At 33.8% G+C, this 25,005-nt stretch overlaps 1 protein-coding gene across 2 annotated transcripts; it reads left to right on the forward strand.

Moving 5' to 3' along the window:
- Positions 1-2,041: 2,041 nt before the first annotated feature.
- NARS1 (asparaginyl-tRNA synthetase 1) lies at positions 2,042-23,178 on the forward strand. 2 transcript variants are annotated; one of them, XM_051969581.1, is made up of 15 exons: positions 2,042-2,140; positions 5,190-5,272; positions 10,261-10,326; positions 10,428-10,520; positions 10,615-10,704; positions 12,987-13,065; positions 14,206-14,276; positions 15,154-15,240; positions 16,098-16,319; positions 16,495-16,694; positions 17,106-17,241; positions 18,083-18,196; positions 19,923-20,054; positions 20,373-20,504; positions 21,997-23,178. In XM_051969581.1, exons 1-15 carry the CDS (start codon positions 2,131-2,133, stop codon positions 22,126-22,128), a joined length of 1,647 nt encoding a protein of 548 aa, XP_051825541.1. In that variant the 5' UTR covers positions 2,042-2,130; the 3' UTR covers positions 22,129-23,178. The 2 variants fall into 2 exon arrangements, with proteins under 2 accessions (XP_051825541.1, XP_051825540.1); XM_051969580.1 differs by lacking the exon at positions 2,042-2,140 and adding an exon at positions 3,570-3,670.
- The last annotated feature ends 1,827 nt before the right edge of the window (positions 23,179-25,005 follow it).

Genomic DNA, 25,005 nt, shown 5'->3' on the forward strand with positions numbered 1-25,005 from the left:
GAGAAGAAATGCCAAGATGCACAAGGTTAGAGAAGCCATTCTAAATGTTCATAGGAACTATTGTGTCCAATCTGTATCAAAGCTTTCTGAACTCTTCTTAGTCTGGTATTGATCTAATCAGTTGCATTTGGACACACAGTAACTCCAATCATATAACATAATTATGTCATTTCAGTCTTCTTCTAGAAGGAAGGACAACAATCTACTCACCAACTCCAATTGCTGATACACTAAGAGTACTGGGGTATTGGGAGCTCCATAGCAATACTAATTCCTTAAACTTTTATAGGATGTACTTAATCTCTTCTTTAACCTTGAGCCCATAGTTAAATTTTCAGTGAGCAATTACACCCCAGAAATCTACAATTACAAATTATTTATAAATCAGAGCTTGATTGTTTTATGTAAGAAAGTATCAATAATAGATTAAATTTTAAATTGTGTACATACATTCTCACCTTCCACCCCAGCCATTGTTAAACATGTACTTGTGTTATTTTATAAACAGCTGGAATGTTATAGAAGTTTCAGGAAATGAAGTCATCACCAGACTGGAGACCTGGTGACTGTAGGTTAATAATAATAACTGGCATTTATAAGGCACTTTACGATATACAAAATACTTTACCTCCATTATTTTATTTGAGATTTACAATATCCTGACTATGAGAAATAGTGGTTCTCGAAATATGGTCCAAAGCTCATTAAGTGTCTCAGTAATCTATGAGATCAAAATTATGTTTAATAATAACATTAAGGTATTGTTTGCCCATTAAAATGCTCCTCCACTTTCCAACTACATATCTCTGAAGTCAGATTTTCTTCATATACTTCAATAAAAACAACATATAGCAACAGATTGAATGCCGACCCAGATATAAGAATCCAACTGTCTTCAGCTAGGCCAAACATTAAAAAGATTTACAAAATATATAAAATAATACCAATCACTCTTTTAACTATTTTGGGAGGTAACATAGTCAATTTACAATGGGTGTATTATTGTTTTAAATGAATCAATAAACATTTAAATTATTAATATTGTTGTTTAACATGGTAATCATCAGTTATATATCCTATATAAACAAACTTGTGGAGGTCCTAATAATTTTTTTTGAAAGAGATCAATACTAATTTATTTTAAATTTAAAAAAAGATTTGCATTCAAATGAGTGAAAGCTATGCATAAAAAGAACTGAAAGGACAGGGTGGATTGGGATACCTTTATATGGCATGATAGCAAAGAGTCCTAGTAATTTTTAAGTGTGAAGAATTTTGATGTGAAAAAGTTTTCAAACCATTGCCAAAGGAAATTATTTTGCTAGATATTTTCTAGATCACATTTGTTATAAGAGATGGTTTCTACTTAATAGAGGTGATGATGGGGTGGAAGTGGTAGGTTAATGGGAAATAATAGGCAAAAGGATCAATAAAACATTTTTTAATATGGACAAGAAAAGAAAAGAATGCTTAAATATATTGACAAATGTTTTTAAATACCTTGTTAATGTTATATTTTTATGTATTATGTGAGTATACATATATTCATACAGAAATGTTTATTTTTAAACTGGTCTTAACAGCCCAGTTTCTTCTACAAGTTTCGTTTTTTTACATATTAAAAAGTTTATGATTAAGTTCACAATAAAGAAGAAAATTTAAAAATCTTAACAATTCGAACTATTCAAGAATGGAATGGGTGGCTTCCAGAATTAGTGGGTTCCTGCTCCTGCGAGTTCTTCAAGCAAATGCTGGATGACTAATTATTGAAGTTGTGATGGAAGGGATCCTCCTTTGACTATAGGAGTGAAAAGTTTGAGGCTGGCACCCTGAACTTTCAGGAAATTATCTTTTTCTGTAGGGTGTGTTCACTTTACTGTGTCAGTAAGATTCTTAAGAGGGTGAGGTGATGGTATTTGTGGAGGAAAAAAAAAGGTGACGCCCTCAATCAAGATGGCACCTTCGACGTCATTTGCCCTTCCATTGTGGCCAATGGAGTTGCAGTTTGGGGGCCGGGACCCACTACATTGACCAATTAGGCCTTGCAAGATGCAATGAGGGTGACTGGATCGGAAGCTGCAAAGTAGTGTGAAAGTGGTGCAAGCACAGCTGACACTAGAGGTGATCAAGATGGTGTTGGGTGAGTTTGAGGGGAAGGAGTAAAGGGAGGATCTGGCACCTAGAGAAGAGAGCATTCTTGGCTGAACCTGTAATCTTACAAGGGGACTGTGGGAAATTGGGGAGGTTAATAACTGCTCTTTTTTCATGCGTTCATTTATTCAACATTTATTTGGCACCTATAGTGTGCAAGAATCAGTGAGTTGTAAAAAAGTATTAAAGGGATTCTACAGTCCCTTAAGGACTATAGGGCTTTAAGATTCGTAAAGCACTTTGCTTGTATTATCTCGCGTGATCTTCCGCTAAGGTCCTGTGAGATAAAGTGCTTTTATCCTAATTGTATAAATGGGAAAACTGAAGTTTATGGGTTATCCATGACTTGCCCAAGGTCATCTAGTAATCTGTGTCAGTGGAAGGACTTGCTTTGATACATCCATATCAAGTACATAAATGCCACCAAAAAAATTACGTGCCAAATGCTGGACTAAGTGAGGACGTACTCCTGTCCTCTTCACTTAAAGGGTATGCAGGTTCGGGAACCGGAATAGAAAGCTGCGCTACTCCTAGAAGCGGGTGGCATTGCAGTGACGCAGGAAATGTTTATCTGTGTTCCCATCCCAGAAGTTCTCGGTGCGGTGGTTTGGAAGTTGCCTCCCTAGCAAAATGCACAGCACAAAATAAGCGACTGATATGTCACTTTCAGTCTTATTGATGTGTTTTATATTATTTTCATTTATAGTTGCTATGACTTTGTAACAAAGTAAAAGTTAAGCAATCTACTAGTGACTATATCTGAAAGGGAATGCAACATTTTGTATCTTTGGCAATCTCCTTTCTATTAAAAAAAAACGCAATAGAAATTGATCCTCTCTCTTTCTCACATTACCCCACTGGGGAGGGTGGGGAAAGAAAAGAAAGCCAAATTTTTTTGTAACAAATATGCACAGTCAAGATGTATTTTTTGGATATGGCTTTCTCGTCTTCCCGCGGGGTTCCTTGTGCAAAGGAGAAATAAAACAAATGTTCATTCATTCATTCAATGAGAATCTATTAGGTTACTGGAGCTTTTGCGGCTGGGATGTGGTTGGTAGTTTTCGGTTCTCAGGGTCTGGGTTGATTGGTTGGGTCTAGGTGATTATGTCCCCTGCTGAGGAAGGGCGGAGGCTTCCTTAGTAATTAGGCCATCATGATGCTTCGCTGCTTCTTGCTTGTCCCAAAGCGTTATATGCCCCGAAAGCCGGACATAAAGTGGCTCTATCGACTTGGATGGGGGCGGGGATTTAGTTGCCTGTTCCGGAAGTTCTCGGAAGTGTCCTTTTCCCTGAACTAACATGGCAGCTTTGGCGTCTGTTGCCCTCATCTCTTGCCCAATGGAATTGGGACCGGGCGATGAGTCACTGCGCGACCGGGGCAGTGTCTGTCTGATGCAACACATGGGACACGAGGTAATCTGGGAAGGTCCCGCCGCTGCTGTTGTACGCTGCGGGTTGGGTTCGAGACTGGACTGAAATGGCTTTGGAGGTTACCCACGCTGTCGCTGGGCTCCGGCTGGGTGAGTGTGACGCCTGGGAGCAGTGGAGCTGCCGGACGAGCTTTCTGAGAAAGCCGCGACAGCGCGAACATCCGCTCCCTGCGACCCGGGAGAGGTAGTGGGGCCCAGTCCGGAGGACCCCTGTGGAGATAGCCGAATTTAGACCTGAACCTGCTGCTGGTACAGCCTGGCCTAGGGCCATGGCCATTGTTGCCTGCTCTGGATCATTTATGCACCCCTCCCCATCCGCTCCCACTTCCTTCTCCATTTCCTCTGAGAAATCGATAATAATCAAAGATTCACTAGAAAGCATGGACCTCCAGGTGGACTCATGATTAATACCTGAAATGTTTACTCTTAGTGGAGTTTTTGCGTTTATAACATGACCAGATTTGTATTTTCACGTGGTAAGATAGTCGGGTTTTTCTTTATGTTAATAGGATTCTAGATTTAAATCTGGAAGGAACTCTTAAAACTCTTGTTATCACCACCACCTTTGGTGACCTTTGGTCACCAGATTTGGTGAAGTCCGTGGATTACTAACTTTTTTCCATAATGGATACAATAAAATGCATGGAATTGTAAAGGAAACCAACTATATTGAAATACATTTATTAGAATATTTTAAAAAAGGCCTTGCTGGCCAGAGTTCATGGACCCCAGATTAACTGATTTAGCCCCTGGTTTTATTTGTTTTTCCTTATTTTTCAATTAATAAACATTTTTATCTTTCTCTCTCTTCCTATCCTCCTTTAAAAAAAAAAAGAAAGAAAAGAAAAGCCCAAGTAATAAGTATGCATAATTAAGCAAAACAAATTTCCATATGGTCCATGTTCAAAAATGTTATGGTTTATTCTATATTTTGAGGCTATGATCTTATTAGGAGATGGGTGGCTCTCCTAGTTCATCTATCATCGAAGGAATCTTGGTTTGAACATGTCTGAAAGGGAGTGCTTAAGTCTTTCAGGATTGATTGTCATCACAATGTGGCTGTTGTATAAATTGTTCTAGTTTTGTTTACTCTATATCAAATCATACAAGTCATTTTGGATTTCCTGTATATGCCTCAATAATGTTCCATTGCGTTAATATACTGGGATTTTTTTTTTTTCAACTATACCCCAACTAACAGGTGCCTCTTTAGTTTCCATTTCTTTTGAGTATTTTTCATTTTTAAAGATTAAGGAAGAACTCCCAGAAAAGTTAAGTGTAGTCAGTGTCATTAAGTCATAGGAAAAGTATCAGAATTGTAACTCAAGATTCTGATTTTATTTTTTATTTCTAGCATTTATTCTATTATATAAGGATACAGATAGCATTAAAATATAATGGTTTTATTAAAGCATGGGGATGGTCTGTGATGGTTATTTAAGTAAATACTGTGCTATTTTTTGGTCTGTATTGTACTTCTAGCATATCTTCTGTTAAATTTGTAAAAATAAAAAAAGTTAACATGGTTAGAATAAGTATCTGATACCTAAGAGAATCATTGACATAGTAAATCTTTTTTTTTTTTAATTCTCTCTTTTTTTATTAACAGGGGAACTCTATGTCTCAGATCGAGAGGGCAGTGATGCAACTGGTGATGGAACAAAGGAGAAACCTTTTAAAACAGGCTTAAAGGTATTCAATCTCTTATCACTTAAAATTTAATTATACTTGGGTTAGCTAGATGGCACAGTGAATAGAACACTGGCCCTGATGGTAGAAGGACCCTAGTTCAAATCCAGTTCCAGATACTTAATATTATTAGCTGTATGACCTTGGACAAGTCACTTAACTCCAGTTGCTTTAAGGGTAAAAAAATTGAATTATATCTAAGTGTTATGATGGAAGAAGTGATGGACTTGAAGATAAGAATATTCTAGATTCAAATCCTATCTTCAGCCTTATTAGTTGGTATGTCTTCAGTCAAAACTTCAACTTCAAAGGGTTGAAGCACTTTGTAAACTTTGAGGCACCATATAAGTGGTAGAGTGATTGAAGATAACCTCACTCAGTATCTTCAGAATGTTTAACATGCACTTCTGTATGCTTGATTTAGTCCAACCGTTTTCCCACATCTTGCTTTTTTTTTAAATGTAATACATAAGGGACTCTTGAGTCCCAATCAGTAGACCTGTGGTAATTATAAAAGTCTTTATTGATTTTTTTGTTGTTGTTCCAAAAAAAGATTCACTTTTTCATTTTGATCCTTAAAAGGTTTTATGATGTTCTGACTTAGTTAATTCTTTATGCTTCTGTAAACTTGTTTTGCCTTTACTTGGTTTTTGAGTTTTTGTTTTAATTTTTTAGCCTAGTTTACTTATAATGTACTTTAATTGACTTATCATATCTTGGTGGTTGTCTATAAGTTCCTGATGGGCCTACCTTTGGCATTTGAATTCGGGGCAGCATCTGCCAGAGTACACTCTTAGTTAATAAGCTGTCTGCTTCCCAAGGACCAATTTAAGTTTAGAGATGCTCCTTATCAATTAGTTGATCAGTCAGTGATGAACTTTTTAGAGGTGTTCATCCATGAAAAGAGGATATACATAATGATATATAAATAATAATAACAATAACAATTGCAACTTAGATTTATATGGTGCTTTAAAGTCTACACATCAACTTTACAATGATCATATGAAATATTTTTGAAAGTGGTGGGTGAACTAAAGGATTAGAAGTTAGGAGTTGTCACAACTGAACAAGAAATATTTTCATAATCAACAAACAATTCCAGTGAAATCTCACAATTTTTTTGTGAGATGGTAAAGGCAGTCATGATTTCTCTTTCTCTACTACTTCTGCCTTTAAGAAGGCACATGTGAAATTATGCAAAACATTTCATACAAGTCATGTTGTGAGAGAAAACATAATCCACCCCAAAAATTTTTTCAAGAAAAAGTAAAAAAAAAAAAAAATAAGATTCAGTCTCTATTTAGACACAAGCAGTTCTGTTTCTGGGGACAGATAGCATTTTTCATCATAAGTCCTTCAGAATACTCTTGGAACATTGTATTGCTGGAAATAGCAAAGTCATTCACAGCTGATCATCCTCCAGCATTGGTATTACTGTTTACATAGTACATTTCATTTTGCATGAGCTCATGGAGGACTTTACAGCTTTTTCTGAGAGTATCCTAGTCATCATTTTTTATAGATCAATAGTATCTCGTCATAATTATATATCACAGTTTATTCAGCCATTGTTGGGCATCACCTCAATTTCCAGTTCTTTACCCTGAGAAAAATAGCTGCTACAAATATTTTTGTACATGTAGGTTCTTTTCCTACCTTTTTTCCACCAAAAATAATTTACATGATTTATGTTAAACATTTCCTGGTTTCAGTTTTCATTACCTTATTTAGATAATTCAGGACTAAATCACTACTGTACAGTATAATCCTTATTGTTCTTGTTTATTATAAATTCTCATCTTAGTTCTAATTATTTGATTTGACTGCACAATCTACACTCAGAGATAATTCCTACCCCAAAATAAATTTTTTTCCTGTTTTTTAAAATGTAGCCAGTTTAATTACTTGTCATTTTGTTTAGTGTTTACCATGTCTAGTGCCAATCAGTTATTTGTTTTGAAGTGTTCATGATAGAGATGCACAAAGCTTCTATAAAGTAAGGTTTTGTATTCTGTCATTTCTTCCTTCTGAATCTTCCTCATTGCTCCTCCTTATGTCTTTCCTACCTTTGATTTTAAGTCACCAAGTATCAGAATAAATGTTGATTTGATGGAATTCCTTTAATGAATTTCTCTAGCATTTTATTTGCAGTTATAATGATTTATAACTTGATATTATTTTTTTATATTGGTCTTTTTGTAAATATTTAACCATTGATATTCAATACATGATTCCCAATGTCTCATGAAATGATATTTCTTATAATTTGGGAATGTACAATGAAAACTACTTTGCTTACTCAACCCCTTTCTTTGTATCTCCAAGGAGTATTTCTGTGCCATCCTGTAATGTCCTTCTTTCCTATTTTCCATTTATAGCAAGAATGTTAACATGGATAGGATTTAGCTCTTTCTGTAATATCCACATATTAGTCATTAAAGTGAATGGTCCATGTGACTCAGCATCCTCCACCCCTTTTTCTTTCACTTTACCACTTTGACTACAGAAAGAGAAAGATGCCATATAGGACTTGTGGCCATTTTTTTCATTGTGGATTGCCAAGGTTACAATAGTTTAATTTCTAGGTGACCACGTTATTGATGACATGTTCACAATCAGCAGTTTTCCAAGAAATTCTAGACTTTCTCCATTGTTCTCAGTGGAGTGTCTCAGTCTGCAGCAACTCATAGTTGTCTCATTAATGAGAAGTCAAGTTTTTGTATTATAATATGCCTTGTCTCCAAACAACCTAGAATGATTCCTGTCATAGTAACTTTTTAAATTATATTTGTATGTATCTGTATATCTGAATGCACCTGAGCATTCATACATTTCTTTATGAGCATTTATTCATTTAGGATTTATGTTCATTCTAGACTAAAATTGCAATGTTGACATCATTCAATTAAAACTCATATCTCCCAGGTGGTAAGAACAGTAAAGTTCCTAATCACATCTGAGCAAGTTGTTTCAATCAGAACTGTAGTTCTGTATTCTTATCTACATTAGAATGATACTATGCTTTTAAGAGGGGGCTCTTTTACAACTTGTTGCTTCCCACTTACTGCTCTAGAGACTTTATAGCTGTTTTATTGACAGGACTTGACTAGGCCTGACTTTATATCTGTGTTCTTACTACACAATAGAAATAAGCAAGTGTTAATTGGATACGGTCAGCATTGCAATTTTAGACTAGAATCTATATAAAAGTTCAGAACAAAACCATAGGTTGATGCAAATAGAAAGGAGCCTATTCCTTCCTGAACTATTCCTCTGAAAGACTGAAAAGAATTTCTTTTTTTTTTTAAATTTAATTTAATTTAATTTTTTTATTTAATGATTACTTTATAATGACAACATTATTCCTTGCACTCGTTTCTTTTCCGATTTTTTTTTTCCCCTCCCTTCCTCCACCCCCTCCCCTAGATGGCAAGCAGTCCTTTATATGTTGGATATGTTGCAGCATATCCTAGATACAATATATGTTTGCAGAACCGAACAATTCTCTTGTTGCATAGGGAGAATTGGATTCAGAAGGTATAAATAATCCGGGAAGAAAAACAAAAATGCAGATAGTTCACATTTGTTTCCCAGTGTTCGTTCTTTGGGTGTAGCTGCTTATGTCCGTCATTTATCAATTGAAACTTAGTTAGGTCTCTTTGTCAAAGAAATCCACTTCCATCAAAATATGTCCTCATACAATATCGTTGTCGAAGTGTATAATGATCTCCTGGTTCTGCTCATTGACTGAAAAGAATTTCAATTTAGCTATTTATGTATAATTTCCAAATGGTTATTTTATCAGATTTTGTTTGAACATTAAATTTATCCTCATTTTGCAATCCAAAATAGTAACCTGAAGTTTGTTATGGATTTTTTTTCTTATGTTTATATTTTTCTTTTTTTTACTTATGTATAATTTCAATTAAAAATATTTGTTAAGCAAAAGTTAGATACAAAACATTTTACTAGATGCTAATGATAATAGAGAATAGACTGAAACTCTATTTTTATCCTAAGGATAGGGGTTGTATCTAATATTTTATTGATATTAAAGAATTCACAAATAAAGAAACTTCTTTCAACAAAACAGGTTGACACTTTATCCTAGAGAATTTTATATTAATTTCATATTAAATGAGTAGTATGTTAGAAACAGGACTTGCTAGCTTTGAGATTGGTTCTCTATTGACTATACCACACCTCTCTGCCCGCAAAGTATATAAATATATTATAAGATAGGGAATAATGGAAGCAAAGAGAGATCTCTGTCAAAGACTTTGGGGGGAATAATTTGGGGAAGAAGTTTTGACCTGGAGGCATGAGAGAAGACTAGATAGAACATCTGACATTTGTGCTTAGCCTTGAATTAATAAGAGATCTAGACAAGATTTTTTTTTGGAGGGAAAAGGGGAACAGGGTTGTCCTAGAGGGAAGAATTTCATGGTCTTTCTTTATTGGAACCTAATTGTGCTGGAACGTGGGGTAGGCGGGAGACAAGGGGAGAAGATGTTTTATAAGTAAATTTCAGTGAACTTGCCATTTGGTTAGACATGATAATAGGGAAAGGAGAAAAAAATCAAAGATCTTGCTAATGTTTCAAACTTGAATTCTTTTGGAATTCTGATTATTAGAAGTTAAGATATTTCTCATTTCTTGATAAGTCTTAAGCAGTTATTTGTATGAGAGTTTTCAGAAATGATAAAAATTTGTCTATCAGGTAGTTGGGATTGCTGGATGAAACATCTTTTAAAATGTTAGGTGTTTGTATGGAATTCTCAGGGTCTTAAATACTGATTGTTGTCCTTTAATCTAAAGCCAGAAGTTTTTTATCTTTGGATAATAATACTTAATTTCATAAGATTGTTTTTAGAATTGGTAGAAATAGTGTACATGCAACATGTTATAATTCTTAAACTCCCTATATAAATATCAGCTTTTATTCTATTAACATTATATCTAATATTATAAATCTTTTTATTTTTAAGGCTTTGATGACAGCAGGAAAGGAGCCATTTCCTACCATTTATGTAGATTCACAAAAAGAAAATGAGGTTGAGTATCTTAACATTTTATAATTTAAAAAAAAATTTTAGGAATAATTAAGCCTATTAGTAGGCCTTACAAATAAATGTGCATGTTTATTTCTTTTTAGAGATGGGATGTTATTTCCAAGTCACAGCTGAAAAACATTAAAAAAATATGGAACAGAGAACGAATGAAGAATGAATCCCGAGAGCAAAGAGAGGTAAGTAAAGAATTGGATGTAATTCTTTTTTTTTTTCTTCAAGTTTGGCAGGTAGAAGCAGTTTTCTAAAAGGTTCTTTATCTTTAACTGTTAGGCTGAAGACATTTTAAGAAGAGAAAAAAACCTAGAGGAAGCAAAGAAAATTACCATTAAACAGGATCCAAATCTTCCAGAGGCAAAATGTGTAAGTAAAAGTGAAATAGTTTCATGTCTTTGGGGCTTACATGACAAAAGAATTTTTACATGTTCAGTGTCTTGAAAGGAATGTATAAATATATTCCCTTTTGACTCTTCTTCCTTGGCTCTTTAAGTATGAGAAAAGAGATTTTTTTGAGTTAAAAAATATTTATCATTTAATAATGAGCCTATCTGATTTGTAGGTACATAGAATCAGATTTGCTTTTTTTTTTTTTTTTTTTTTAATCTTTTATTTTTGCTCTACTTAGAGTGAAATAGTCCTTTCCAGTGTTGGTAATGACCTCATTATTGTCAAATTCAAAGATTTCTTTTCAGTTGATGCTGAATTCAGGAAAAAGCGAAGACTGATTTAGGCAGAACACAGAACACGTGGAGGGGAATAATAAGACAAAAGCCTGGACAGGTGAATTGAAAGCCCAATAATGCAGCTTTAAATGCCTACTTTTGCAGTTGGCATTTTGTCCAAGAAGCAACAGAAGCCATTGAAAATTTGAGTCAGGGGACTGATGTGATAAAACTAAGAATATTATTTTAATAGTTATGTGAAGAATGAATTGGCTAGAGGAGAGGCTGAAGACATTAAGGGAGCTACAGTAGTGTCTTTGTAAGAAGTCATGAACATTAGACATAGGGAGGTGACTGCATAAATGACCAACTAGAAATGGATGGGAAACATGTTTTGGAAGTAGAAGTGACCAAAACCAGCAGCTAGGAGGAGGAAGAATCAAGGGTTACTCAGGTGGGAATCTCGGGGTACTCGGGGTATGTAGACATAAAGAAGCTGATGCACATCTAGGTGGAAATGAGTATTAGTTATCTTCTTCCCATTCTTTACTGTTCAGCTTTATTGAAGCTATAATAACTTCCTGTAATTCTAGTCTCTTCTCTTTCCTTTTATCTTCAACATATTCAGCCAAGTAATCTATACTTGTTTGATCATGTTCTCTACACAGAATTCTTGACTGGGCTGCCCATTGCTTGCTCACTGTTATTCTAGCATTCTAGGCTGATCATGATCTAGTTTAAATTAATTTTTTCAAGTATTGTTTCAAATTATTCCCCTAATATACTTCTGTATTGGGGCAGCTAAATGGTAAAAGTGGTTAAAGTACTAGTCTTGTATTCAAGAACACTAATCTTGAATTCAAATATAGCTTGTTTCACAAAAACAAAACAAATGGGTTTACCCATTCAGAGATTATTATTCTTGACTCTTTTTTTTTTCCCCCTTTATCTTGACTTATGCCATGGTCATACCAGAATGAAATTTTTCAACCTTTTCTTCCACTCTAGTCTCTCATTGAAGTTACTCCCTTTTTTTCCAAGACCAATCTTTTCCATGAAAAGACTACTCCATCCTCGTAAGTTGAAAGTGATTGCTTCTCTGAGGAAATTTTCCTAACTTAGATTTGTTAATACTTATTAGTTAACCTTCTTTATATAGTAGCTATTTGTATATATTACTTTTTTTCCATGTTCTTTTGAGAGCTGAAATGATGCCTTTTCATCTTGGTGTCCCTGTTCTCTAATACATTCCCTTTTACATAGTGAGTATTTTGTAGACTTTTTTGAATTCCTCTGTGCTAGCTGTATAATTGATTTTTTTACACAGTAGCTGAAGGAATATTTATTACTGAATATAAATTTATTTTTTTGTTGCTTCATTAGTAAGTTCTCTTTTATAACTTCAGGGAAAAGTAGTAATATGGAACCATTTTTATCAACTGGCCAATTCAGGGAGGAAACATTCATGTTTAGGGATCTGTTGCAAATAAGATCCATATGACTGAAACTTCCAGATGGCTTTAATTTTCTACTTTATTCTGGATTAGAAATCAAGAGAACTAAATTTTTGAACTTTACAAATAACTTTTTAACTTTAAGATTTCTGATGTTTCTTTCAGTTCTGATATTTTGTGATCATCTTTCTGACTCAGTTTCATGATCTCTAAAATAAGGATAATATCTGCATTGTCTGTCTTCTAGCAAATATTGGGAGGATTGTTATGTGTTTCAATTTTATGGGCTGAATCATTTTATTTACTCTTATACCATCTCTTCCTTTTCTGACCAGTTGGCTAGTTTAAGGAAGTTGTTTTGAATATCACTTCTTTTTTTTTTTTTTTTTAAACATTCCTGCCACCCCCAGATTTTATATTGCCTGTGGATTTTATGGTTCTTATGATTCCATTGTCTAAGTCATTGGTAGGAAGTTGGATTGTGAGATAAATGCTGAATTAATCAATCAGTTATAATCTTACTTGACAGGTAAAGATTTGTGCTTTGGAAGCACATCGAGGGCAACGAGTGAAGGTGTTTGGCTGGGTCCACAGGTTACGTAGGCAAGGTAAGTTACTGTACCTTTCTATGTTAAATTTAAAGTCTAGTAGACTTATTAGAATGAAGAACTTTATCAATATTTACTTATAAACAGTGGTTAATACCACTGTAACTGATGTTACAGAAAATCTTCCAGACCACATTGACATTTTTCTCTTATTATTTCCTTCCTTCTTTTCTTTCTGCTCATCCTTCCCAAAAAAAGGAAAAAATGAGAATTTTTTTTCTCCTGTATTTTTCCTTTTCTCTAAGAGGCCCAGGGTAAATTCATTTTGACTGCATTCCTTCCTCCCTTGGACTGATCTGCTAAGTTTCTTTGTGGTCCAAAGTCAAGAGATTGCCAGCTTTACTTCACATGAGATTGAATAAATCCTTTAGTTTTTGTGGGCCTCAGTTCGATGTTGGATTAGATCAGCACTTCTTAATCTGGGATCTCTGAACTTAAAAAAAACAAACAAACCTGTTAACTATATTTCAGTATATATTTTGCATATTTAAATAAGTTATTCTGAGAAGGCATATATAGGTTTCAGCAGGCTGCCACAGGAATCCATAAGGTCCTAATTCTAGGATCCTGGATAACTTACAGTCTCTCTGAATTTTAGTTTGTTCACCTATACAATAAGGAGATTGTTATCTGGGATCCAGAAACATACTTTTAAAAAATGTGATGACTATTACAGGGTAAATAATAGAATTTCTTTGTTATTCTCTGTTTTATTTTATGTTTAAAAATCTTGTTGTGAGAATGGATCTCTGGTCTTTGCCATAATGGAAAAAAAGGTTATGATCTCCTGGACTAGAATGGCTGAGTTCTTTCATCTATAGAATTCTGTAAAACTAAGTTGATATGTGGTCTTAGTCATGTCACTTTACATTGTTTTGTATTTATTAATCTGCTGACTATGAATAATAATTCTATGCTACTTAGACTAAATTATGAGGTGATTTTATTTTTAATGAGGATCTTAGCATACTAGATATAAATGAGTACTTATTTCTCCAAAGGAAAGCTGAGAAGGATGGGGATTGACAAAGTCACTATACTTTTGTTTAATATTTGTATAAACTGCTATGTAAATGGTTTAATTATAAAGATCTTAATAGCATCTCTAAGGAAAAAAATTACTTTTCTTTTTGTTTTTAGGGAAGAATTTAATGTTTCTTATATTAAGAGATGGTACAGGATATCTTCAGTGTGTCTTGTCAGATGAACTGGTAATTTTTTTCTCCCTTTTTTCTATTAGCATAGACAGGAATGTAGCAGATACTTTAAAGTCTGATAAACCATTTATAATTTGGGTTCTATGAATTTCAAGATGATCTGTAGACTTTTTTCTTTTTTTGTAAAAATGGCCCATCTTTTAAAATATTCAAGTAATTTGTTTGATATGTGGCTTTTAGTGAAAGGATAGCTTTTAACTTTTTAGTAAATTGTTTTTTAAAACTACAAATTAGAAAAAAAAAAGGCTTAAGTAATATTTTGCTGGTGAGAATCTAAGAAATTACTTATGAATTATGGGTGAAGTCACAGTATATTAGTTTTCCCTTAAAGGAAGGTCAATTATAGCCTCATTGTTTTAAATAGAAAATTTTCTCCCATTTATTTGATATTTTATTTATATGAAAATATATTGAAAAATAAAAAATACATATTTGATATTTTTAACCTTTGTTTTTAAAACTTTCGAGTTTCATATTCCCTCCCTTCCTCCTTAGCCCCCTATTCTTGCCATTGAGAAGGCACATGGGAACTTATACAAAACATTGAATAAAAAGATTTGAGATAATTTATTGCATTGTTGCTTTGGATTGTGATTTAGCTACTTATGTAACTTGTTTCTAAGTCCTTTCACAGTTTCTAGTCATATATACCCTCACAGAGTCCCTACATCCCAATTTCTTCTTAAGAAAAAATAAACAAAATAAGTTTCTCTTTAATAAAAAATTTTGCCAAGCATTAAGAGTAAAGACATTTTGTTCAGAATTTGAAAGAACTATTGTTTGTAAACAATACCCACATTTTCTTTAAATTGTCATCTAGTTAAGCAAGAGTAGAAGATTCTGCTGAAAAATTACCTTCTTTCTTCTATAGTGTCAGTGTTACAATGGAGTGGTCTTGTCTACAGAGAGTAGTGTGGCAATATATGGAACACTCAATCTTACACCAGAAGGCAAGCAGGTAAGTGTGTGGAATTATTTATCAAAAAATGCCTTAAATAATATTTAATAAGAGAAAAATTCCACACTAAAATTATGAGATTTTAGTGTTTGTCCTATAGTTAACAGATATAACACTTCAACCACAGCTAAATTGGTTGACAAATGAAAGAATTCGGCTTTTGGTGGAGGAAAAAGTAATGTGATTATTTAGCCACCAGAGGGAGCTCATCAAATCATAGATATTGGCAAATAGTTCTAAAGAGGCACTTGGAGAGGATTGGATTTAAGACATTAAAATTTCTTTGTGAGTAGCATAATTGAAAAATAGCAGGAGTTAAATTTTTGTCTCAGCAACTATCTTCTTTCTTAACCATCCCCAAATTAATTTCCTTATTTTTTGTTCAGCCACATTACTTGCCTTCATGATTCATGGGGGACTGATTTTTTATCATTTGTTCCAGATAGAAAACTATTTTATATTCACATTTAAATAATTCTTTTCAGTTTTGGTAAATGTTAAGGTTTTTTAAAACCATTAGCCACAATCTGAAAGACTGGACTGTATGTCATCAGTGGATAGAATAGCTGACCTCAGAATCAGGAAGTCCTGAGTTCCAGTCCTATATGTGTCACATCTGGCTGTGTGACCCTAGGAAAGTCTCTCAACCTCTCAGTATTTCCAGCTGACTCTTAAGATTTGTGAGTTCCTGTACTGGAAATTCCCTTTTCCTAACAAAATCCTAACAAGATTAGGGTTAGCCCCCTAATCAAAATTCATAATGACTTAAATTAGGATTATTGAATAGTATAAAATCTATTTTGTTTATAATTCTTTTTGTTCCTCCTTCTTCCCCCCATCCCTTTTTATATACCTAGGCACCAGGAGGCCATGAGCTGAGCTGTGACTATTGGGAATTGATTGGCTTAGCCCCTGCTGGAGGAGCTGATAACCTTATAAATGAAGAATCTGATGTAGATGTCCAGCTTAATAACAGATACATGATGATTCGAGGAGAGAACATGTCCAAAATCTTGAAAGCACGTTCAGTGGTCACCAGATGCTTTAGAGATCACTTTTTTGATAGGGGATATTATGAAGTAAGCATTATGTACTTTTTTGCTGCATAAAGTTGTAGGTGGTTTGTTTGTTTTGGGGGAGGGTTAAGGTTTTTTTTTTTTTTTTTCCTGTTTTAGAATACTAAAGGCAAGCTGTCATTTCAAAGGTTTTTTTTTAAAAAGTATTCATATCTTTTCTTTTTTTCCTTTTAAACAGGTCACTCCTCCAACATTAGTACAAACACAGGTAGAAGGTGGTGCCACACTTTTCAAGCTTGACTATTTTGGAGAGGAGGCATTTTTGACCCAGTCATCACAGTTGTATTTGGAGACTTGTATCCCCGCTTTAGGAGATGTCTTTTGTATTGCTCAGTCATATAGAGCAGAACAATCCAGGACTCGAAGACATCTAGCAGAGTATGGGAGTGCAATTCTTTTTTTTTTTTTTTTTAATTAAATTTTCACAGGAAAGACATCTTGTGTGATGTCTTTGTAGCAAGACTTTGTATATAGTATATATGTGAGAAGTATAGTTTTAAACAATAATTGGGGAAATTTTGCTTACCCTAAAAATAATGTCAATTATGATACTCGGAAGTGGAATAGAAGAAATGTACATATTGGTTCACACTTGATCCTCTAATTGTTAGAATAAATAAGAAATTGTTGGTTTTAAGAGATTCCACTATTAGAACTAAATTAATGAGTATTGCTGTTGGAATGCTATTATCCTAGACAGTTTTCCATTATTAAAATTCTTGCGTTAGAGTAAAATTAAGTCAGAAACCCAGTGGCCCTGAAATGCTTTGGTGTCATCTTTTTCCTCAGGTACACTCACATTGAAGCTGAGTGCCCTTTCCTGACTTTTGATGATCTCCTAAACCGTTTGGAAGACCTGGTTTGTGATGTAGTAGACAGGGTCTTAAAATCACCTGCAGCAAGCTTATTATATGACCTCAATCCGGTATGCATTCTACTTAGAATTCTTTTGGTACCTACATAGATTAATGTGATGAACTCAGATATTTCATACACATTACCATAAAACATTTCCTACACATTACCATAAAACAGTTTAAAAAATTAAGACCAAAAATGACTGGCTCATCATTTTAGTTTTGTACTAATTTTGGTTTATATAAGAGAGTGTTCTTGATGATTTATCCATTATGTACTTAAAAGTATGTATTTATTACTGTTTGACTGACTATAAAAATGTTTTCTAGTTTTGGTAAAAAAAAAAAAAAAAGCAAAAAAACCCCAAAAATGTCTTAAACTGATATACATAGATGCCTGCTCTGCAGTTCTTTACACCTTTTGGCAATGAAACCTAGGCATTCAGCATCACTTAAACCCTAAATGATTTACTGAGTGTTTCATAGGGATACTTTTAGTAGTAATGTTTGGGAAATCCATATTCTTTTTTGTAGTAAACATAGATGAATGTAACTTAATAAATTTGTAACAGGAAATTCATGTCAATTTGCCTAACATGTTGACAATCAATTTTTAACTATCAGAAACCAACATTTTCTTGATGGCAGCTTCTTTAATTCCTCTGACTTGCTCATTTTGAACCAAGTAATTCACTTTGTTAGAACATAGTACAATTGAAAGCATAGTTACACATTGTAGCCCAATTGCTTTTGTTCAGAGGAAGGAACATTCCTTTGCCATGGGTGGACTTGTGGACTTTAAAAGATGTACTTTTGGTCATTGAGGCAAGTCATTCTGGGTTTTTTTTTCATCGTCTATAAGAATGAAGATACTGATTATTTAAAATAATTATATTTTTTTCATTATAGACTTTCACACCCCCCAAAAGACCTTTCAAACGAATGAACTACTCAGATGCCATTGTGTGGCTAAAGGAACATGATGTAAAGAAGGAAGATGGCAGCTATTATGAATTTGGAGAGGTAAGAAATATCTCCTCTCTTGGTTTTTCTTTTGAAGGGGATATTGCATGTTATTGGAGCACATTTTTTATCTTTAAAAAATGTAAGTGATAAGCATCTGCTTGGCTTCATCTTTTAATTTCTCCATCCTTATTCTTCCTTTACATCAGCATTATTTTCTTAGAAGAATAGTAACCATGATTTTCTGGACCAAGTGATAACATTTTACCCAAATCTTTGTTTATTCCTTTGCTGAATCAGGAGTAGAAAGAAATAGGGTAGCCATTGAAGGTACAGTATAGTGAGATGGTTAAGAATGATGGAAAGCCATGGTATAACTATATGGCGCAGTGGATAGAGCGCCAGCCATGAACTTGGGAAGACCTGAATTCAAATTTGGCCTCATATAGCTGATACTTCTTAGCTTTGTGACCCTGGGCAAGTAACTTAACCCTAATGGCCCCATAATAAATAAATAAAGGAATGAATGACTAAATAAATAGAATGAAAAGCCTGACAGAAAAAGAGGTGGGAGGTGGCTGGATCCAAGTGTAAGAGATCAGTTATAGTCCTGCTGCTCAATGTCATGCATATTTTAAAGTTGCCACTCCTATTCTTACCCTTCCTCATTTAGCTGCATTTTTGCTACTCACTTATCTTTAAAATAATAAATCTAAGGCAGCTAGATGGCGCAGTGGATAGAGCACAGCCATGAAGTTAGGAGGATCTGAATTTCAAATCTGGTCTCAGACACTTAACACTTCCTAGCTGTGTGACCCGGGGCAAGTCATTTAATCCTGATTGCCTCAGCAAAAACATAAATAAAATAAACCTTTTTTAAGTGCTTACCAGATGCTTTGTGGAGGTAACTTTTAGAGGAGATTTAACACTATATGCTTATGTACCCTGTTATACAGTATAATCTGAGAGGTTTCATATTTATTGTTGATCCTGTGTTGTCAGGAAATGCCAAAGATTCTCATAATTATATATGCAATGTTGTATATATGTGATAGTATATTCTTTTAAGTATCTTTATCAATTTGTATGTTAGCTACAATTTCTTATTACAACTTGAATATTTAATAGGTAATGCACTGAAATGTAAAATCACTCATATACTTAAAAAAAAAAAAAAGGATGGATGTGAAAACTGGCTTGATTTATTACCATCTAATGTTTTTAACTATTTTTAGCTAACTATACTAATCTTGTAAATATGACATTTACATGTGTTAGTCAAAGCATAAGTAATATTGCAGGTAAAAGAGTTGCAAATAGTTTATAGATGGCTGTGATTAATATATTTTCCATGTATATGGTTGATATTCTGAAACCTTCACTGATTACCTAATGCTCATGAACTAATGAAACTTTAGAGCTAGAAGTATTGTAATAATAATAGCCAAGTTCACTGGATTCTAATTTCACTATAATAAATTTCATTATAAATACATATAACTATATTTTTGCTATTTTCCTGACAGCAAAATAGTATCTGAATTCCTATATGGTATTCAGGAAGGTAAATGTCTTTATTATAGCTATTCATATAGCTATTTCTTCAAGAATTTTGAAGCATGTTAAATTGCTTGTTTTGAAAGTGAGATTAACCCCTCCCTACTTTTTGTGAATTGTTTTAGTATGTTGCATCAATAGGACAAAGGCCTGGTGCACAGGGAGAGAGCTCCTGATGTCTTGTTGCATTTCTAGTTGTAAATGTTAATGAAGTCTTGTTTAACCTCAGGATATCCCAGAAGCCCCTGAGAGACTGATGACAGACACCATTAATGAACCAATCTTGCTGTGTCGATTTCCTGTAGAGATCAAGTCCTTCTATATGCAGCGATGTCCTGAGGATTCCCGGCTTACTGAATCTGTCAGTTGGTGATTCAAGTAGTATTAGGAGACTTTCTTTTTAAGGGGGTGGGGATCACTCTATGGAATGCTATGTAAACTTATTGTTTAAAACCTCAAATATTTTATTTCAAATTCAAAATTATAAATTCTTTCCAAAATTGTTGCTAAGCAGTAGGCCTGTTTTTTTTGTTAAATTTTAGGCCATGAATGATCAAAATAAGCATTGGAAGTGCTTTTTATAAGAGCACAGTTCTGGCTTAAATGTTAGTAATTTAATATGCTAGTTTGGTACTAGCAGATTTATACAACATCTTGTTCTCTTATCTTTATTTTGTAGGTAGATGTGTTGATGCCTAATGTTGGTGAGATTGTGGGAGGCTCTATGCGTATCTGGGATAGCGAAGAACTGCTAAAAGGATATAAAAGAGAGGGCATTGATCCTACTCCCTACTACTGGTATACTGATCAGGTAAGTAGAATTTAAGGGGAAAAGTTTTTGTAGCTTATTGACAATCTCTATTTGATAAAACACGTTCGTCTTTGCAGATAAATAACTAAATGGACACTTTAAGTTTAGCTTAGACATTTTCTACTTTCTAATTTGTGACTTAGTATCTGTCTTCTTGATAATAGCAAATTATTATTTTATATTTGGAATTTGTTAGGATCTTTAATCTTGAACTCTGACTTTATTAGAATGATTGGGATGGGATAGGATGATTACTGAAATAATTGCATCAGATTGGAATATTTAGTATAGTTCAGAAAGCCTTATTCCATCTGTTCCCCCTTCATTAGCTTTCATTTTCTACAACTCCCATTTAAGCTACTATTTACAAATTTGCAGTTGCCTCTTAGACATCTATACCTAGATTTCCTATTGGAAGCGGAAACCTCAAACTCTGAAATCTAACTCTTCATTTTTGCTTGAAAACCTGTTGTTCTTCTGGTTGTTTTTCTTTCTGGCTGGCTTCTTCTTTACTGTTTCTTTTAATGCTGCCTCTCTTCTCCTAATTACTTATTCTTAAGGTCTCATCTCCTGATTTCTAGTATGTTCCCCATACATTATTAATAGCCAAGTTTAATTAATTATCTTTGCAATATCTATTGCATCTGTCTTCTTTTTGCCATTTCCAGTATGACACCACTCCAGGCCAGATTTTTATTAGTCTTCCCAAGACTAATTTAATGTCCTTGTAGTTTTTTTTGTCTGCCTCTGGCCTCCCCTTCTAAACACAGTTTCACTCCACTGCTAGAAGTTTTCATTTGTTTTCTATCCCCCAGAAGACAGGGGCTAAGCTCCTTATGTTGGAAGTCAAATCCTGCAATGTAGTTCCAGTTTAGCTTTGTCTCCATTTGTTATTTGGTCAAATCCCAGACTATTTACCTACATACTGTGTTTTTACATCTTATATCATGCAGCTTCTTAGGCTTGACGGGGTCACCTCCCTTCCCCCATTTCCAGTGAAATTTTATCTGATCTTTAAAGCACATTTCAGTTGCCATTTCTTACATTGAAACTTCTATTTCTTCTAAGCTAGAAGTGAATTTTTGTGACATCTATGGAATGAGCAGAGGATTTGTAGTAAGAACTGGAATCTCAGAACCGTCCTTTTTTGGCTATGTCACTTTGGACAAATCATTTTATTTCTCTGAGCCTGTGTTTCCTTTTCTAAACAGTGAGCTCCTACCAGCTCTGAATTCGTGATCTTCTATTTTTTTATGCACTTAGAATATTCTATTATCTTAGAGCCATTTGTATACATATCTTCCCTCCACTAGATTATATATTCTTTGAACATAGGATAGGTGTTATGTCTAATTTGTTTTTGTATCTTCTACAGCATCTGAATGTCCTTTCACATGGTCTTTAATGAATATTTGCTATTTGGTTTTGGAATAAGATAACATTTGAAAATTGGCATTTAACTTCTGTTTTTTTTTTTTTTTGTTTTTGACAGAGAAAATATGGTACATGCCCCCATGGAGGGTATGGCTTGGGCTTGGAACGTTTCTTAACTTGGATTTTGAACAGATACCATATCCGAGATGTGTGTCTGTACCCACGCTTTGTCCAGCGCTGTAAACCCTAAGTGTCTAGTGAATCACAGCAATAGGAAAGGGTACACACAGCTTAGTGGAAAAATACAATTTCCAAAATGAAATGATCCATTTGTTTTTATCACATCAGAGTGTCACTGTTTGTCTTATCTGTTCTCATGCCATAAAGTAAGTCGCAATTATTTTGGATGTCCCAGAAATAAAAATGACTTCAAGTGATATTTATGTTGTCATTCTTAGAAAAATAATTTCCATTATAAACATTGGGAAAAAGATACTGTGGCATATTAGTGTGCAGTTAGTGATAAATTTCAGCTCCTGATTATGGACTATACAAGACTATTCGTCTCATAGTACCATTTACCATTGACACCAGGTATTTTTACTATATCCTAGTCACTTGAATTTTTTTATGTTCTTTTTTGTGCTACTGCAGTTCCATATTTTGTGATTTGCAACATCTTACTCTGTCAGTGAATTAAGAACCAAAATTGGAATAAAATTGACATGTAATTAATACAATGTTAAAGATTTGATTGCTTCTGTATAAATGTCATTCAGCTATGGATACTGGAATAAAATGAATCATTTTCTTGAGCTTTGTATTTACTTCATTATTATCTGATAAGCATTCCAGAGTTTAAATGTACTAAAACAATTTTACTATTACTAAAACATTTACTATAGAAATGAAAGAATTTGCAGGTTTCTTCAAATTGTTTAGTAAAGGCCAAAAAGGTAGATGGCAGTATAAACACCATTTGGGGGTGGTAATTAATTTGCAAGGTCTTTGTTCCACTTTTCTGAAGAATCAGATTGCTTTTCTTTGGCATTTCCACAAATAATCAAGGATAAATGAACTCCAAAAAAATTTTAAGCTGGAATATTAATATGTTGATTAATAGTTAATACAAATGGTTTGAACTATTTCATCATGTCTTGGAATCTAATCTGAGCTATTTTATTCATTCTTTCTGTACTTACTGAATTATTCCAGCTCAGATTCGGTCAATTAAGAATGCATGTTATATATATTCCATTAACTGTAATCTTGAAAATAAAGGACAACATATAGAAATACATTTTGCTTGGATAATTTTTTCATAATCATAGATCTCTTTCCTTACCAACTTGCTGTTTTCATTTGGATATTTTTCTGATTTTTTTCCCCCAAATACATGCAAAGATAGTTTTCTGCATTCACCTTTGTAAAACCTTGCATTCCAAAATTTTCTCCCTATTCCCCCATATCCCTAGCTTCCCAAGATAGCAAGTGATCTGATACAGGCTAAAAGTGCAATTCTTCTAAACATATTTCCACATTAGTCATGCTGGACAAGAAAAAATCTGATCAAAAGGAAAAAGATGCAAGAAAGGCAGGGGAGGTGGGGGAGGGGGGGAAGTCAACAACTATGCTTTGATTCAGTCTCAGTTGTCTGTCTGGATGCAGATGGCACTTTTCCAAGTCTTTTGGAATTATCTTGAATCAAAGGTTGTGATAAAGGCCTCATTTCTAAAATATGTAGAGAACTGACTCAGAATACAAGCCATTCTCTAATTAATAAATAACCAATTTTCAGATGAAATTAAAGGCAATCTAATTACATTTAAAAATAATTCTAAATTGGAGCAACTAGGTGGCGCAGTAGATAGACTACAGCCCTGAAGTCAGGAGGACCTGAGTTCAAATTTGATCTCAGACACTTTAATGCCTCCTAGTTGTGTGATACTGGGCAAATCACTTAACCCCAATTGCCTCAGGGGAAAAATATTCTAAATTGCTATTTAGAGAAATGCAAAGTAAAACTCTGAGGTACCATTTTAGTGCTTTCAGATTAGCTAAGAAGACAAGGAAAAAGTTATAGGTGTTGGAGATGTGGGAAAACTAGGATACTAATATAATGAAGTTGTGATTTCAACGATTCTGGAGAGCAATTTGGAATTACGCCCAAAGAACTATCAAACTATGCATACCCTTTGATCCAGCAGTATATCTACTGGGCCTGTATCCCAAAGAAATTAAAAGGAGAAAGAATCTACATGTCAAAAATGTAGCAGCTCTTTTTGTAGTGGCAAGGAACTGGAAATAGTGGATGCTCATCAATTGGAGAATGGCTGATTAAATTATGACATATGAATGTTATGGAATATTACTGTTCTATAAGAAACGATCAGCAGGATGATTTCAGAAAGGCCTAAAGAGACTTAAATGAACTGAGGGTAAGTAAAAAGTAGAATCAAGAGAGTGTTGTTCACAACAAGATTTGTTTACAGCAATGAGGTGATTCAAGGCAATACCAATGAAATACCAATGTACTTGTAATGGAAATGCCATCTGCATCCAGATAGGGAACCATGAGGACTGAATATGGATCACAGTAATATTTTCACCTTTTTTGTTGTTTGCTTGTTTTTTCCATTGTTTTTCCTTTTTGATCTGATTTTTCTTGTGCAGCATGATAAATGGAAGAATGTTTAGAAGAATTGCACATGTTTATTAGCTTACTTGCTTTTTAGGGGAAAGAGGATGTGGGGAGGGAGGGAGAAAAAACTAGGTTTTGCAGGGGGAATGTTGAAAACTATCTTTGCACCTATTTTGAAAAATAAAAAGCTATTATATCAAAAAAATAAAAAAGGAATTGTCTTGGATCATCTGAAAACATTTTAATTTACAATGTTAAAATGGCAATATTAGCATGACTAGAAAAGTGGTAATACTTAAATTGTGCTTAATTGCTTGTTTTTCTTTATGAATTGATTTAGATTTTATTTGTTGGTGTGTTTTAAACACGTTAAATTTTATTCAATTTTGTAATTCAAAATAAAATTACTAATGAAATATTTTATAGTTCAAGAACTGAGATACTTTTGAGTTTATAAATAACATGTAATGAGTATTAGAGAATTTG

The sequence above is a fragment of the Antechinus flavipes genome, chromosome 1 (genome assembly GCF_016432865.1).
Source record: "Antechinus flavipes isolate AdamAnt ecotype Samford, QLD, Australia chromosome 1, AdamAnt_v2, whole genome shotgun sequence".
Taxonomy (NCBI): domain Eukaryota; kingdom Metazoa; phylum Chordata; class Mammalia; order Dasyuromorphia; family Dasyuridae; genus Antechinus; species Antechinus flavipes.